Here is a 15,341-nt window from a genome sequence, read left to right as displayed (position 1 = left end):
GCCTTCACGGCCCCTCCCAGCGATGTTTCTTTCCCCATCATCGAGCCTTTAGGCCCCAGTATCGAGGGAGGAAAAACAAGCGCTCGAGCACCCCCTTGCTGGTCCCAGGACGTGGGGTCGGTGCAGACCCCACCACACCCCGGGACCAGGCAGGAGCCCAGCGGGGCGGGGCCTCGGACACGCGCCGGCGCGTCCAGCAGGTGGCAGCAGCGAGCAGCCGCGCCCCCCGCGCTGCCAACCCGCGAGCCCGCATCATGGATGTCGAGCTCTCCTATTTCGCTTTGCTCGCCTTGGAATTCGAGACCCCAGACGAGGACCAGGATTCATGAACCGGTCGCAGGGGCCGGGGCAGGGGCCTCTGGCTCCCGACGCTGGCCGAGAGGTGGGTCCCGGGGCGGGTCGCTGCTCCCGAGGCCGGGTGGGGACGCGCTGCCCCCGCCCTGCCTCCCTGCGGTCCACACCCCCTTTGGGCGCCGGAGCCGCTGGGCTGGAATAGTCCGGGGTGCGCGCGAGCAGGCGCTGCCGCCCCGATCCGGCCCGGGATTCGGGGCTGAGGAGCAGGAGGACCGAGGAGCCGATGTCCTCCCCCTCCTCCTCTTCCTCCTCCTCCTCCTTGCTCACACCTGCGCCTATTAGTCCAGTCGCCTTCAAGGCCAGTGGTGGCTACAGCCCAGAGAGGGGACAGCAGAGGGAGAGAGCACCTGAGGATACAGAGCTGGCACTGGACTGCCTTTTCACCCCCAGGTGATGAGTGCGGTTCTAAGAACGCAAGATTTAAAAAGCAACCCGGGCCTCCGTATTGAATGAAAGACCCAGTGCGAAGACATCACCATGAACACGAGCAGTAAGTGGATCCTCCTCTCCTTTGCCATGGGAACAGGGGTGGGGGCGGGGGGTGCAGGAGCCTGCGCTGCTGGGGCTGCCTGGAAGGAGGAAGGCAGCCTGGCATCTCTGGCCGGACAGATGACCCCAGACTCCTCTTTGGTGCTTTTGGTGCTCCCTGGCAGAGGGACAGCTTTGGGATCTGGCTTTTCATGATCAGGTTGCCAATATTTTATCCGCGGCGCCAGTTGCCTCTGCTGGGAAAGCTGCTTGTCTCCTTCTAGCAATGCCTGGGAAGGCCTAGGAAGCAGTCGTGTGGCCATTGTCTGGCTGTGGGGGCCCTGAGGAGACCTCCCTGCACACATCTGGAGCACCACGGAGGGCCCTGCTTGTCCCAGAGCAGGGGAGAGCAGGGCGCCTGGCCTGCAGGCGGGCAGGCCGGCTGGTGGGTGTGGGCAGGCAGTGGGATGAGAAACAGCAGTTTAATAAACAAATCATCATGAAGCTACCTTTGGATCTAGAGATTGTGAAAGATCCAGCTCCTGTGCCCCGCAGCCCAGTGGGCCCAGGGCTGATTCCTCCACATACCTACGGGGTGCTTATCCATCCTTGAGAACAAGAGAAAAGGAACAGCCCTTTGGCCAAGGGCTCTGACATGCCAGAGGCAACAACTGCTTGCAGAGCCAGGACCAGACATTTTGCTGCCAGGTTGGGCCTCAGCAAAATGCAGAGAATACAGTCAGAAGTACAAGGAAGCATAGTCTGTTTCTGTTCTATCCAGTCCTTTTGACCACGGGCACCAGCAGGGGTGCCGCAGCCTGGGCAGTGCCCTGGGAGGCAGGTCAGGGTTCAAGTCTCACTCCCCCGCTCTCTCGCTAGCTTAGCTTGTCTAGGTCACTCCAGCATCAGGTGGGGCTGTGGAACCCGAGGAACCCCACAAACATACACTTCCTTGGGTCTGTGACTTGCTTATCACTCCCCTCTCTACATCTCAGACTGCTCATCTGTAAAATGATAGGGCTTGAACTAGAAGCCCTTCAAATCTAAGAATCTACAAGTTTTTTCCAAAAAAGCTAGAGCTGAGCAGCAAGACCAGAAATATCAGGACCTTACTGAGGCTGTGTCCAGCCAAAACCCACTGTGTCCTCACCTCTCCCCCCCACACACACCGTTTCAAGGCCGTTGGCATAGAGAAGAGAAAAAACAAAGCCAAAGCCACTGAGATGGAAACGAAATATATTTATTTACTATGTATTTGTATGACTCATCTCTCTGCTGTCTTCCTTTGTGTATTACATATCTATGCTAAGCAAGCGACCGTGGCTGGACTCCCTCTGCCTTTTCTAGCCAAAGAATTTTGCCTCTTGATTTGACAGGCTGGAATGGTGTTTTGGCTTCATTACCCGGCTCAGGAAAAGAGCAAAATCCTGTAGACCCTGTCACCTAGCAGGCCACATGTTTGCATTTGCATGTTTTCAGGAAAATAAAGATGTGAATTGCCTGTCACTTCTCACTATCTCTAGGAAAAAAAATGTATTTCTGGGAGTCCTTTCCCACTAAGTGACAGAAGAGAAAGATGGCTCATCTATTTTTTAAGGAACTAAGAAAGGAAACAAGCAACTGAATCTGCCCTTTTCTATCTCTGGAATCTGAAGGAAATCTTGTCCTGTTAGCAACACCAAGCATTCCTGAAAGAAGGAAACAGAGATTGTCTTTTTGTTTCTTTTTAAAGAAATAATGACCAATAGAGTTGGATACTGCAGAAGATTAGGTGAGAGTTGGCAAGATGCCATTCTAGCCTCAGGGACTGCTTCTAAGTAGGGAGAGTGTGTACTTTGCAGGAGTGGTGGCAAATGGACACCGCAGAATGGCGTGGTGGCCTGGGGAGCCTGAGTTCCTCCTGAGAGGAGGTGCTTCTCTAAATGGGTGCCTGGGGACACTGGAGGAGACTGGAGCTTAGGGTTGGAGGCTGGACTCGGGCATCATTGAGGTTCCTCCCAACGCTGGGTCTGCCAATGGAGTAGACATCAGGCCTCACAAGGAGAAGAGGGACAGGTCATAGGGTCATAGGGACTGGGCACTGGTAGGGGGCAAAAATGCTCCCTTTGAGATGTGAAATTCTTAACTCGATTCTCATGCCTGAAATTGTCCCTCACAGGAACTCTCCCTTAGTTTTTCTTTCACTGCCATTTATTTGGGTCTTACTCTCCACCAGCCACCATGCTACACACTTCCCTTCCTGATCTCACCAGACTCTCCCACCCAACCTGAGAGATGCATATTATTGCTCCAATTTTATAGGGGAAAATTTGATAGATGATGTTCAGTGACTTCTTCAAGTCATGCAGTTAGTTGTCAGATTAGGAAAGGTACTTGGACGTATAGTATATTTGACTGGGAGAGCAATTCCTAATCAGTGGTTCAGATGTCAACACTGAAGTGGGCAAAGCATGAGGTCACAGTCTGCCTCGGTGTATGCTGGGCATTGGTTCTAGGACCCCCATCTATACCAAAATCTGCGCATGCTCAAGTCCGGCAGCCAGCCCTGCAGAACCCACCTCTATATGCAAAATCAGCCCTCCATATTTGAATTCCCTGAATACGGTAATTTCCATCCATGTTTAGTTGAAAAAAAATCCACATATGAATGGACCCACGCCGTTCAAACCCATGTTGTTTAAGGGTCAGCCGTATAAGAAACTCCCTATCACTTCATCCGGAGAAGAGGGGCATAAGGCCGTGGTCTTCGGGCAGCATTGAGGGTTGATAGAGCTCAGGCCCTGGAATCAGATGGCTCCGGGTTCCAGTTCTGTTTTTGCACTTATTAGATGTGTGATCTCCAGCATGATTGTCTCATCTACAAAAATGGAAATGATGATATAGATGTACATGAGCTTGGAATGGAGACCAAATGTGGAGTGTGGACCTTAGCTGTGGCCATGGCTGGGATCATGTCAGTGATGGGGTGGTCACGCTGTCATGGTCACTGTGGTGGTCATTGTGGCTGTTGTCATTGTTGGCTTTATGACAGTAGCAAGCAGGTTATTCAACCTCTCAGACATTACACCTTCGTCATGAACTGAGAAGCATACTGGAAGTGTGATTTTTGAGGATTAAATGGGATTATGAGGAAATACTTTGTAAACATATGTAAACTATTTTTGTTAATAAAACCCCATTTCTCAGATGACAAAAACAGCAGAATGCTCAGTCAGTGACTCCTCAGTGTGAATTTTAGTTGCATCAGAATTTTGTCTTCTGAAATGCAGTTGGGCTTTAGCACACCAAAAGCAGGAACTTGAGAGAGAGTGGTAACACGGGAGATGACGGAGCAGGGTGGTAGGCAGACCTGGGTAGAGCACAGCAGGTGGGGTCCGGCCCTCGGAGTCAGTGAGGGAGGGGACAGAGGGCTCCTCAAAGAGACAACAGACACCCAAGGCATGAGCAGCACACCCAAAGCTCAGGAAGGCCTGGCCTCATGTCGCTGCCTTCCCTTGGGTGAAGGACTTCGGAGGAAAGGAAGGAAACAGGCCAGTCCCTGCCTCTTTGCCTGCCATGGGGTGGCTCGGCCACCCAGCCTTTCTTTACTCTGCGAGCTCCCAGCCTGATTCTGCCATTTGCCTCCTGGCCTACTGAGGCAGCCCCCGACTGACCTCCCTTCACCCACCCAGCCCCCTCCAGTCCTTCTCCATATCCACCCTCTGCATCATGCTCTGCTTTGTGGATGCCGTCCTCCTGGGATGAGAGAGGACACACCTCAGCAAGGCCCCGTGTGGCCTGGCCCTGGTCTCACTCACCAGCCCCATCTCATCTATACTGCACCATTCTCCCAGTCCTGGTCCCACTCCCCTCCTCCCACTCCCTCTGAGAGTTCGCTCCCGCCAACATGGCAAGCGTTGTTCCTTGCTCCTCGAAAGCCCTTTCTCCACAAGCACACTTCCCCCGGGCCAGCCTCCTCACCCTCCAGAGCTGCAGCTCACGTGCCCCTGAGGCATGCTCCCAGTGCACCCTGGCCCTGTCTCCTCAGAGCCTGGCCTCTGTCATTGCTCACCTCCATGCAGTCACTGCACTGAAGCTCACCTCCCACCAGACAGCAAACTCTGTAAGAGCTGTGGCATACAGCCCCTGGCAGTGACATATTCTGGGGGGTTTCTTCATTCTGGATTGTACTTGGGCTATTTTCCTAAGCCCACAGAGTGAGGAAGGAGTTGAACTGAGACCTCTTGCTCTCCCCCAGTCCCCAAGCCATGGGGTACCACCCATCTAATGTGCATATTCTTAGGCAACGATAAGTCTTGGATTATTCCCTGTCAGTGTCTCCCATTCCTATGTTGGCCCCAGGAGTTCCAAAGCCAGGGGAGACTGGGTTTCCCCCAGTGTGCTGGAGGTCCTGAGCACCAGAGTTAGTCTGTTTCCCATAAAATGCCATGTTCCTCACTTGGATCCAAACTCCCAGAGCTCCCAAAAGCTATGGCTTGGTGAGCATCACATCCAGCATGAACAATGGTACTGGGTACCATTTTCCCTCATTTCAGAGGCCTCCTCTGCCTTTCTGCCCCTTCGTTGGTCTTTATCATGGATGGCATGCTAACAAATTACTTTTTTGGGGTAGACTTTGTTCTGTGGAAGACAGTATTGAGGGGTCATATAACCCACACAAAGGCATCATGGGATAAGCAGATCCCATCCTGGAGCACTGAGAACCTGAGCTTTGGGGTGTGGATTCCTGAGTTCAGACTCCAGATCTGTCATGTAGTCTTTCTTGGACAGCATAGATCACATCTATGAGCCTGAATGTTATCACGTATGAAATGCCAGTGTGCAGGGTTCTCATGAGGATTGAGTGAAATACTGTGAGAAACTCACTGGCACTGGGTCTGGGCGAATGGAACTGAGTGTGAAGTTGAATTGGCCGTTGAGTAAAGCAAAGTTCTGGAATGATGGTCTCATAAAAACCAACCCTCGGATTGAAAATTAGCCTGTTCTGCTGGTATTGCCGCCTGGGCTGGGTTTGCTACAAAGGAAAGCCACAGCTTTCAGGAAGCCTTCAGGAAGATTATTAACCTGGCATGGTGTATGCTTAGGTCGACAATGGCAAGGCAGGGAGTTAGAATTCTAAGTGAGAGACAATTACCCTAGTTCAGAAAAGGTCTGAAGGCCAGGATTTGGGTGGTCCTAAGAGTAGAAATAAGGGGAAAGATCTTTGAGAAAATAAAGACTGCATGGCCTAGCCCCTGACTGTATTATAGGGTGAAGGAGAAAGGGGGGATTCTATCAGTCAGGGTCCTGGGGGGAACTAGATAAAGGACTCTTCACAAGTGTGTGAGAAGGGCACAGAGACCCAGAGACCCAGCCGGCTGAGGGGTAAGGGCTGCATGACAGGACCTGTGGCCCCTGGCTCCAGGGAGGCAGCCAGCCCAGTTGCAAAGAAGGAACCAGGGGCATAAATATCCTGACCCCTGCCTCCTCCCTCCCTGGGGTCTTCTACGGGTACTCCCCATTGGCCAAATCCAACCAGGAGCCAGAGGGCAAGAAAGGCAGTGGATAGTCCCATGACGTCAGCCTCCCAGGGCCCAGTGAGGGTGGGAGGGGACAGAAGGGATCTGGAACCGTAGGGAGTTCAGAAGAGAAGACGCCCAACACAAGGGGCAGGATGACTTTCCTCTGCTGATGCCACTGCCCATGTCCAGAACTCCAAGAATTCCTTAAGAACAGGATGCATTATGCACAAGAACACACTAGGATGCCCTCTGGAGAAATTCCAAATTTGCAAAACAAATTTGCAAACAAAGTGGTTACTTACTTACCATGATAGAGATTGTTTTAAAACAGTGTTTCCCAAATGAATGAAGCAGTTGTTGACAAATGATAACTTGAGGCTAAGGGGTGGAGTGGGAGGCAGAAGTTAGAGGAATAATGCAAGGAACAATTTTTAAATCATGCAAAATGAATATAACACATCTCTGAAAATCACAATGTGATTTCAAGAGCACTTGGATTACATAAAGGAAGTGATATCAATTCTGAACTCCAACTTCCCTTTCTGGCAAAAGCTTTATCTTGCTGAGATAGCATCTGTTGTGAATGGTCAACAACTGGCTATTACCCAACATTAGCCAGATACCATTGTGAAAGAACAGAAAACAACCAGAAGTATGTAAGCACCTTCAACTTTTTGGGTATTGTGCCAGTAAATTCTTCTCTGGTAGTTCTTAAGGGCACAGACGAGCTGGATGGCTGGGTTCAAATTCAATTCTAGCCCTGCCCTTTACTTGCTGTGTGTCCTTGGGTAACTCACTTACCTTCTCTGTGCCTTAGCTCCTGCTCTCTATGATAATGATGACAGGGAGGGCTAATAATAATGCCTCTCTCATAGAGTTATTATCAAGAATAAATTAGTTGTGATTTGCTTAAAACAGTGCATGGCACATAGCAAGGGTTTATAAACTATATAAAAATAAATAGTGTATATTATACTACATTGCTAAGTCTACCATAACAAAGTGCTATAAACTGGGCGGCTTAAACAGCAGGAATGTGTTGTCTCATAGCCCTGGAGGTTAAAAGTCCAAAATGAAGGTGTCAGCAGGATTCCTTCTGAGAGCTGAGCAAAGCACCTGTTCCACCTCTCTCCCTGGCTTAGACACGGCTGCCTCCGACCTGCTCTTTCAGCATGGTCCTTATCTGTGTATCTTTGTGTCCAAATGTCCCCGTTTGATAAGGACATCATTCACACTGGGTGAAGTCCCACCCTAATGACCTCATTTTAAATTGATTACCTCTGTAAATACTTTATCTCCAAATATGGTCACATTCTGAGGTCCTGAGGGTTAGGACTTCAACATATGAATTTGGAGGGGACACAATTCAATTCATAATATAGTGTTTGTCGAGGAAATGACTCCTCAGGGAGAAGAATTCCTTGTGGTTTGGTTTCCCCCGAGTCTCAGCCACTCCCCATGGGTGGCACAGGAGGCTGACAACTGATTGCTAAATACAAGTGTCACAGAGACTGTCCATCTGGTCTTGATGTTTAAACCCTAAGTTTACCCTTCCGGGACAGCAGGGGTGGACCTCCTTCCTGAGAACCTAAATAAAGATATGTGTTCACACATAGGAGGTCCCCACATGGGAGGACCCCAGGTAACTTAATGTGTCCACAGTCAGTCTGTTTGCCAAAAAAAAACCAACCCCATCCCACACTTATTCAAGCCATTAAGCACAACTTGTAGTATTTCAATCGTGTAAGGAAATTTACAGTCATGGTATTGGTTTTCAATCTGCCTAGTTCCTGGGAATGTCCAAGTGGGAATAAGAATTGGATTGTTCATTTGTTCATTCAACAAATATTTATTGAACACCAGCTCTGCACCAGGCATGATGCTAGGCATGGCGTGGTCTTCACCGTTGTGGCTCACACAGGTGGGCAGAGTGTGCCTCCCGGTGGCCAGTGGAATGGGATATCTTTTATCTGCTCTGCACCAGATTTTTAATGAATTTGAATTATTTACCATCAGTGGAAAATAGGAACATCAAAATTGGGATTTCTAGCTTCTCTTAAAAACAAAACACAACTGGAATATCTTGCAACCCTGGTGCCATTTTTCTCCATGACAGCGGTCAATAGGGTTGCCTGCTTTGGGTGGGGCATGCACTCATCTCTGGTTTGCCGCAGTCACCACCACTTCCTATTTAATTCCCCAAGGACTGTGTAATATTTTTATGTTACCTTGCCACTGTAGTCTTATAGAGGATCCATACAGCATGTAATATGGAGAAGTGTATCTTCACACAGAGATGTGGAAACTGCCACACATCTGTTCATAATTGCGGTAGAAAGTCTATCTAGGGTTAGCCATTGATTAACACTGCCATGCTACTGAAGTCCTCTTCAAGGGAGCAAAGCCCTGCTGCATGTCCTATTTCCCCAGCAAGCCCATTCCCAGGAGGGTGATATCATATCCTGTTGGATCTAGTTGGGCAAATAATGGGGCAAACAATGCCCTCCCCCCTCCATCTCCTGGAGGTCATTTTTGTTTCCAGGGACCATAGTAGTAGGGGGTGGGGCACAGAGCAAAGGAGAGCAATTCTGGATAAGTGATCCAGCTCTGGGTACCTTTTCTGGCACGAAAGAAAGCATCCTGGGAGGCTCAACTGTCCCAGAGCTTGTTCTGACATATAGGACACATCTGGTCCAGTCGAGGACGCCTAGTCAACAATGTGAGCTCTGTATCAGTGAGGTCGGTTTAGACAGCCACCCGACTCAGAGCGGATTGCTGAAAGGCCCCAGCAGTGATCCTATATGGCTACTCAAGACCTCCCTCTGTCACTGTGGGGTGCTCCTGCTTGGAGTAAGTGGGTAACGCCAACATAATTTCTTCTGTTAGGCGGCAGATTCTTCCTCATTGCTCTGGAAGAAACCAGGGTAGCAAATAATTCATGGAAAGCAAAGCACAGAGCCTGGCACATATTAGGTACTCCAAAGATGTTTGATGAATTAATTCATTAATGAAAAGCCTGCTCTCCCGGGTCATCTTTCTGACCAGCTGCTGAAATGCTCACCTGCATTCAAGGCACTTCTAAGGCAACCTAAAATCTAACAAACTAACTCTCTTTAAAAAAGCACCTGCTTTAACTTTTATGGTCCCAGTTGATTGACAGACGCTCCATCTACCCAGTCACTGAGCCAGTGATTACAAAGTTGTCCTCTGGGAAATTTCCCTTTCCTCCTCTCTCCTGTCTTCAGTCTGTCACCATATCTGGTCCTTTCTGCCTCCCAAATCTGACTTGAAGTCTTCCCCTCTTCAACCACTGTCACTTCCCAATGTCCAGGACATCGGGCATGACAGCCTTTGGAGTAAGACGCTGGGGGAGAGGGGTTGATCTCAAGTTCAGAAAGAGGCAGCTGAGCAATGTGGGCTGCTGGAAAATGTGATTTCAGCTGCATGCACAGGAGGAGGTCAGCACGCTGCCCTGCAGAACCACAGTCAGGCTCTGTCTGAAGATTTCTGTTCAGGGAGGACAGCGATCACCTGCAGCATGCCTGGGAAAGAGTGACCAGAATGGTGGAAGGACTTGAAACATGCTAGGGACAGGGCTTTGGAGGAGCAGCAGGAAGACACCGGAGTTGGCTCCACACATTGGTTTTGTGTCTGCCTGGGAGTGTGGATGGTCCCTCAGTGATTTCAGAGGATGCTGCTGGGCTTTGCCGGCTCCCTAGATGTCCAGGCCCTTTATCTAAGGATGTCAGCAGCCAGACAAGGGGGTCTTACAGGCTCCACGTTGCCGCCTGTTGCTCCCGGGCCGTGGTGGCTGCTCGTGTGCTGGTGCTACAGCCCCACCCCCTCTCCTGGCAGAATTCCACTCTCCACTGCCTGTATCATTTCCAAAGCTGCTTTCTCACATGTGCTTAATTTTGTGCAAAGCGCCGGTCTTTCTCCATGGGCTGTTATCTCTTGCCCTCACCGGCACCGGCAGGGCCAGCGAAACAACTGCCTCGCAACAGTCTAATGACACAGCTGATCTATTTTAAGCACCTGAAGCTCACTCCACCAAGTGCCAATCTTCCCGCTGCGAGCCGCGCTCCGCATGCAGGAGCAGGGGTGGCCCGAGGTCTATTCCTGCATCTTGAGATACGGGAAACAGCCCAGGGATCCCGGCCCTGCCCGTCTGATGACGGTCTAAGGCAACCGTAAAATTAGATATTTTCACAGTCAGCACGAGTTGCTCTGGAAGGAGAACTGCCTGTGATGTCAGGATCATATGGCTCAGGAACCTCAGGTGACCATAAATCCCCTTTCAAAGGACAGACACAGAGCCTGGGCCTGTTACACATCGAGAGAAGGGACCTGGGAGGCAGCATTTTAGAAGCAAAGAGACTCCTTAGCCTCAGACTAACGTTTTCTCCTCCTGTTCCTAATGAAGACACATTCTCTTCAAACTATAACCTATCTGAGTGCGAATGTTTCACATATTTTATTTAATGCTTACAACAGTCCTACATGGGTCTTCCCTGAATTCTGTGTCTAAGGACTAGCACCCGTGTTATGCTTGCTGTCGCCGTTCTGCACAGAACTTACCACAGTCAGTAATCATTTTGTTCATTAGCTCGTTGACTTTGTTTCCTTCCGTCTCTTATCCCCTTTTGACTTTAAGCCACACGACAGCTCTGTGACAGACCCTGTCTGTTTTGTTCCCTGCTGGGCTGTCCAGAACAGCCCGGCGTGTGACGCAGAGTGATGCTCGCTTGCAACAGCGTTTCTTGGGCGCAAGCTGAGTGCCTCGTGGGCATTCCTGCTTACCCCTCACGAAAGTCCTGTGTGGGGGACACTAATGTTACCCACATTTTACAGAGGAGGAAACTGAGGCCCAGAGAAGAGACAGTTGGCTCCAAATCTGAAATTTAAGACGAGTGACAGAGACTTGGGTGACTATGTGGAGTGAATATGTGAATGGATGAATTTAATGAGGAATAGTCCAATATCCCCATTTTACATACAAGGAAAATGAGGTTCAAAGGAAAATCGCCTGGACGAGGTCACAGGAGCTAGGAAGCAGGGGAGCAGGTGTGTAAGCCTCGTGGATCTGACTTTAGGGGCTCCTTTTCCTCCTCCCTCCTGCTCCTTTTCACCATATTCCCCTATTTTTACTATGCTGGGGTCACGGGGGAAAGCATGGATTGGGGTGGCTGGCCTTGCAGTCGACGTCCGGCACTATTCGCTCAGGCGATGAGGCGACTCCCCACTCTGCATGGCGATGACGTTCCAGACATCGCGGGATCAGGAATGCACACACAGAGAGCCTGGCCTCAGACTGCTTCCTTCCAGGGTCTCCGAGGGGCAGACGGGAGCACACACGACTGTGACATGAGGGAAACCGTGACGGGAGCTGAGAGGGAAGGGAAGGCAGGTCAGGTTCCTTTGGAAGTCTGGAATGTTTTGTGGGGAAGGTTCCGTTCCACCTAGTCCTTCAGGGGGAGCAAAGTTTTGTTAGCTAGAGTAGACAGAAAAGAAGGGCATTCCAGGTGGGCTTACTGACTCCTTCTCTCAGGCAAGCATTCCTCCGACCCTTAAGCACGACTCCTGAGTCCCGAGCCTTTGGCTAAGAACTGGGGGTCGGCAGGGGGGAGGCTGAACTAAAAAGACACAAAGCATTTCAGACTGCAGGGAGGTCCAGCCTGTCTCACTGCACAGAGGAAGAGGAGGTGGACAGTGAGAAAAGGCTGGCAGTTGGTGAGAGCAGATCTTTGAGAGTTTCAGATGCCAGGTGAAGAGTGTGTGTTACAGTCTGTAGCCAATGAGGAGTCAGGAGTGGTGACCCGACCAGAGCTGTGCATTATTCAGGAAGATCTCCCCAGCAACACAGGCCTGGCGCATCAGAGAACCCAGAGGCAGTGGGAGGCAGGCCAGACGCAGTGGTGCAGGGGTGAGTGGCTGGGAGGGGTGCGGGGAGGATGAGCTGCGGTGATTCTGCAGCCCCACTGTGCATTACTGGCCGCATTTGTGCCACTGTGCCCACAGGTGAGCCTGGTATCTGATTCTGATTTCTGGGGCTGTGTGAACTGATCCTTTGAAAACTAGGTTACCGACCAAGTCAAGAAGCCTAGATGGAGTATTTGATAATAGCTTGAGCTGTAGAATCAGACTGTTAGGGTCCACATTCCTGCTTGACCCTTACCAGCTGTGCAGCCTGCAGTGAGTTGCTTATACCCACCCCCAAGCCGCAGTTGCCTCTCAACATGGGAATGACAGGTGAGCACAGAGTAAAAGAATGTGTGAAAGATGCTTAGCACGGTGCCTGCCACGTGGAAAGCACTCAGTAATGATTAATAGTGATAAAGTAATGAAATACATTTGAATGCACTATAATGGGAAAAACTCTTAAATATACAAATTAATCAACACATGCTATTGTTAAGATATAATCATCTTTTGATCCTTCCATTGGGAAAGACGAACAGAGTTGTGTATTGATAACCCAGGCCTTTTTTAGCTAACATTTAAGGAGTACTTTACATGTCATATCCTATCCAAACACTTTCTGTATATTATCTCTTTGGATTCTAGGCATGAGACAGGCACAAAATTACTGTTGGAGAAGGCAGTCCTGATCGAGCAGGGAGCATGTCATACTAGACCAGGGATTGGCAAACTCTTCCCGTAAAGGGCCGGTTAGTAAATACTCTGGCCTTTCCAAGCCACAGTCTCTGTAGCGTGAAAGCAGCCACAGACAATGTACAAACAAATCGATGAGGCTATGTACCAATCAAACTTTATTTATAAATATAAAGGTGGAGGGTGATTTGGCCCATGGGACAGTTTGCTGACCCATGTAATAGACAATCTCTAAGGTCTCTTCCAACTTTGAGATTCCAATCAGAAATGATGACAAAGAAATGCCTAATTCTTCTAATTTAGGTTCACCTTTGTAATCACAAGGGGGTTTACTTCAAATATGATAGAGAAGATCACTGGAAAGATAGACACAGAAAGGACCAGAAAGCTTTCCATTCTTTGTGTTGGTTTCATGCTCGGCACACCCCATAATTCACACTCTGGTATTTTATGACTCTTCTCAAGTGGCCGCTAAATGCCAGCCTGCACAGGCTGCCTTGGGATCTGTCAGGTAGACAGTTCTTGGGCTGCAGAGAGTGATACTCAGACCTGAGACTTTCCCATTTGAGAAAGGAATATTGTTATATTTCATGCCAATGCTTCAATATCCACAGCAAAGTCTCCTCTCCCTTTGCTCCCCGTTCACATTTCCTACTCAAAGCCTACATTCCCTTGGAATTTAATATGATAACCAAGTGTCTGCCCAGCACGTTTTATCATCCCTCCTTCTGATTCTTTGCAAGAACTGCCCCCATCTCCTTGCAGTACTAATGAGCTGTCATTGTGGCCGTCTGCCCCTCCCCTAAAGGATGCACATGACCTAGGCTAGCCAACCAGAATATTCTCTGCAATTGGATCTGGAGATATTGGGAAGAAGTATTGATTCCATTGAGGTTGCTCAGCTAAGGAGAAGAGGGTCTGGGAATGCCAGTGGCCATTATTGTCCAACACACAGGAAGAAGCTGTCTGAAAAATAGAGAAAGCCATGGCTCTGACCCTATAGGAAAGCCCCTAATCCAGCCATACCTGAAGCTAGAGCTACCCCTAACCCCAGACCTCCTAGTTGTAAGAACCAACAAATTCCCTTTTTGCTGAAACTAGTTTCTGTTGGCTTTCTGTAAAGTACAACTGAAAGGGTGCCAAAAAAGGCACTGTTTTAAAACCATTCCTTTCACTTGGCAATTACCCCATTTATCAAAATCCTAGCCACCTTTAGGCTAAAACATTCTTTCATCCAGCTACCTATCATCCACTCCTGAGGTTATTTTATTCCCTCTTCTGAAGTCCCTAGCCCTTGGTTTAAAACATTCTTATGGTTACAGATCATTTGCTATAAATCAACATCGTTCATCCATGTGCATTTCTTAGCGTACCTCTTAGATTATAAACTCCTTGTGGATAAGAATCGTGTGTCAATCAGTTATGGTGTATTTGTTCCCCACTTGCAAGCCATAGACCACTGAGGAGCCACAGTATTATTGCTAGAGCTTACAAATCCATGTGTGCACCTAACTTTAAGTGCATCACACCTGTCAAATACATGTGTTTGAGAAAATTCAATATGGCCAAAAGCTACCCAAAGTACTACTTAAATGCAATACTAATATAGAGAGGCTAACAAACATTTTTGATGTTAAAAAGGAATCCTCAAATGATTTGAATGTGATTACGTGGATGTATATAAATGTAAAAATTGTTGAGCTGTATAGTTAAGATTTGTGCACTTGACTCTATACAGATTATACCACAATAAAAAGTAAAAAATAAAATAAAAATAAGGAGTCTATATTTGACAAGTCTCTCCTTCTCCAGTACAAGAGCCCTCTTACCTAAATACACTGATGATATATTATAGACCTTAAATAAACTAAAAGCTAAAATTATACAGCTCCTAGGGGAAAAAAATAGAATATCTTGTGACCTTGAGAGAAAGCAATAACTTCCTAGAACACTAAACTCGGTAAAAATGGGCAAGAATTCTAACAGATACATCACATATACAAATGGCCAATAAACACATAAAAAGGAGCTCAACATCGTTAGTCATCGGGGAAATGCAAATTAAAACCACCTCTTTACACCCACCTGAATGGCTAAAATTTCTCATATGTTTCTGGTGGGTATGCAGAATGGCACCACTTTGGAAAACTGTTTGATAGTTCATAAAAATTCAACAAACACCGACATATGATCTAGAAAAGCCTCTCCTAGATATTCACCCGTGAGAGATAAAACATATATCTGCAAAAAGATTTATGTAAGAATGTTCCTGGCAGCTTAATTTGTAATAGCCCAAAGCTGGAAGCAACCCAGATTCTCATCTATAGACAAATGGATAAACAAATCGTGTTACATTTACACAATGGGATACAACTCAGCGATAAAAAGGAACAAACTATTGATATG

General features: G+C 48.5%; 1 protein-coding gene across 4 annotated transcripts in view; it reads left to right on the top strand.

Annotated features, from left to right (window-relative positions):
- The first annotated feature begins 211 nt into the window (after window positions 1-211).
- ABLIM3 (actin binding LIM protein family member 3) overlaps window positions 212-15,341 on the top strand; it is a 104,284-nt gene continuing 89,154 nt past the window's right edge. For 3 of the 4 annotated variants that reach the window (XM_045551417.1, XM_045551415.1, XM_045551418.1), the window contains exons 1-2: window positions 212-382; window positions 745-844. In XM_045551417.1, coding sequence (XP_045407373.1) covers window positions 832-844 — 13 coding nt within the window. In that variant the 5' untranslated portion in view covers window positions 212-382; window positions 745-831. Of the gene's footprint in view, window positions 383-456; window positions 845-15,341 lie in introns of those variants that run through there. The other variant, XM_045551416.1, reaches the window with a different exon arrangement.

This window comes from Lemur catta, chromosome 5 (genome assembly GCF_020740605.2).
Source record: "Lemur catta isolate mLemCat1 chromosome 5, mLemCat1.pri, whole genome shotgun sequence".
In the NCBI taxonomy this organism is placed as follows: domain Eukaryota; kingdom Metazoa; phylum Chordata; class Mammalia; order Primates; family Lemuridae; genus Lemur; species Lemur catta.
The sequence above is the reverse complement of the archived record's forward strand: the minus strand, read 5'-3'. Positions and strand labels throughout refer to the sequence as shown.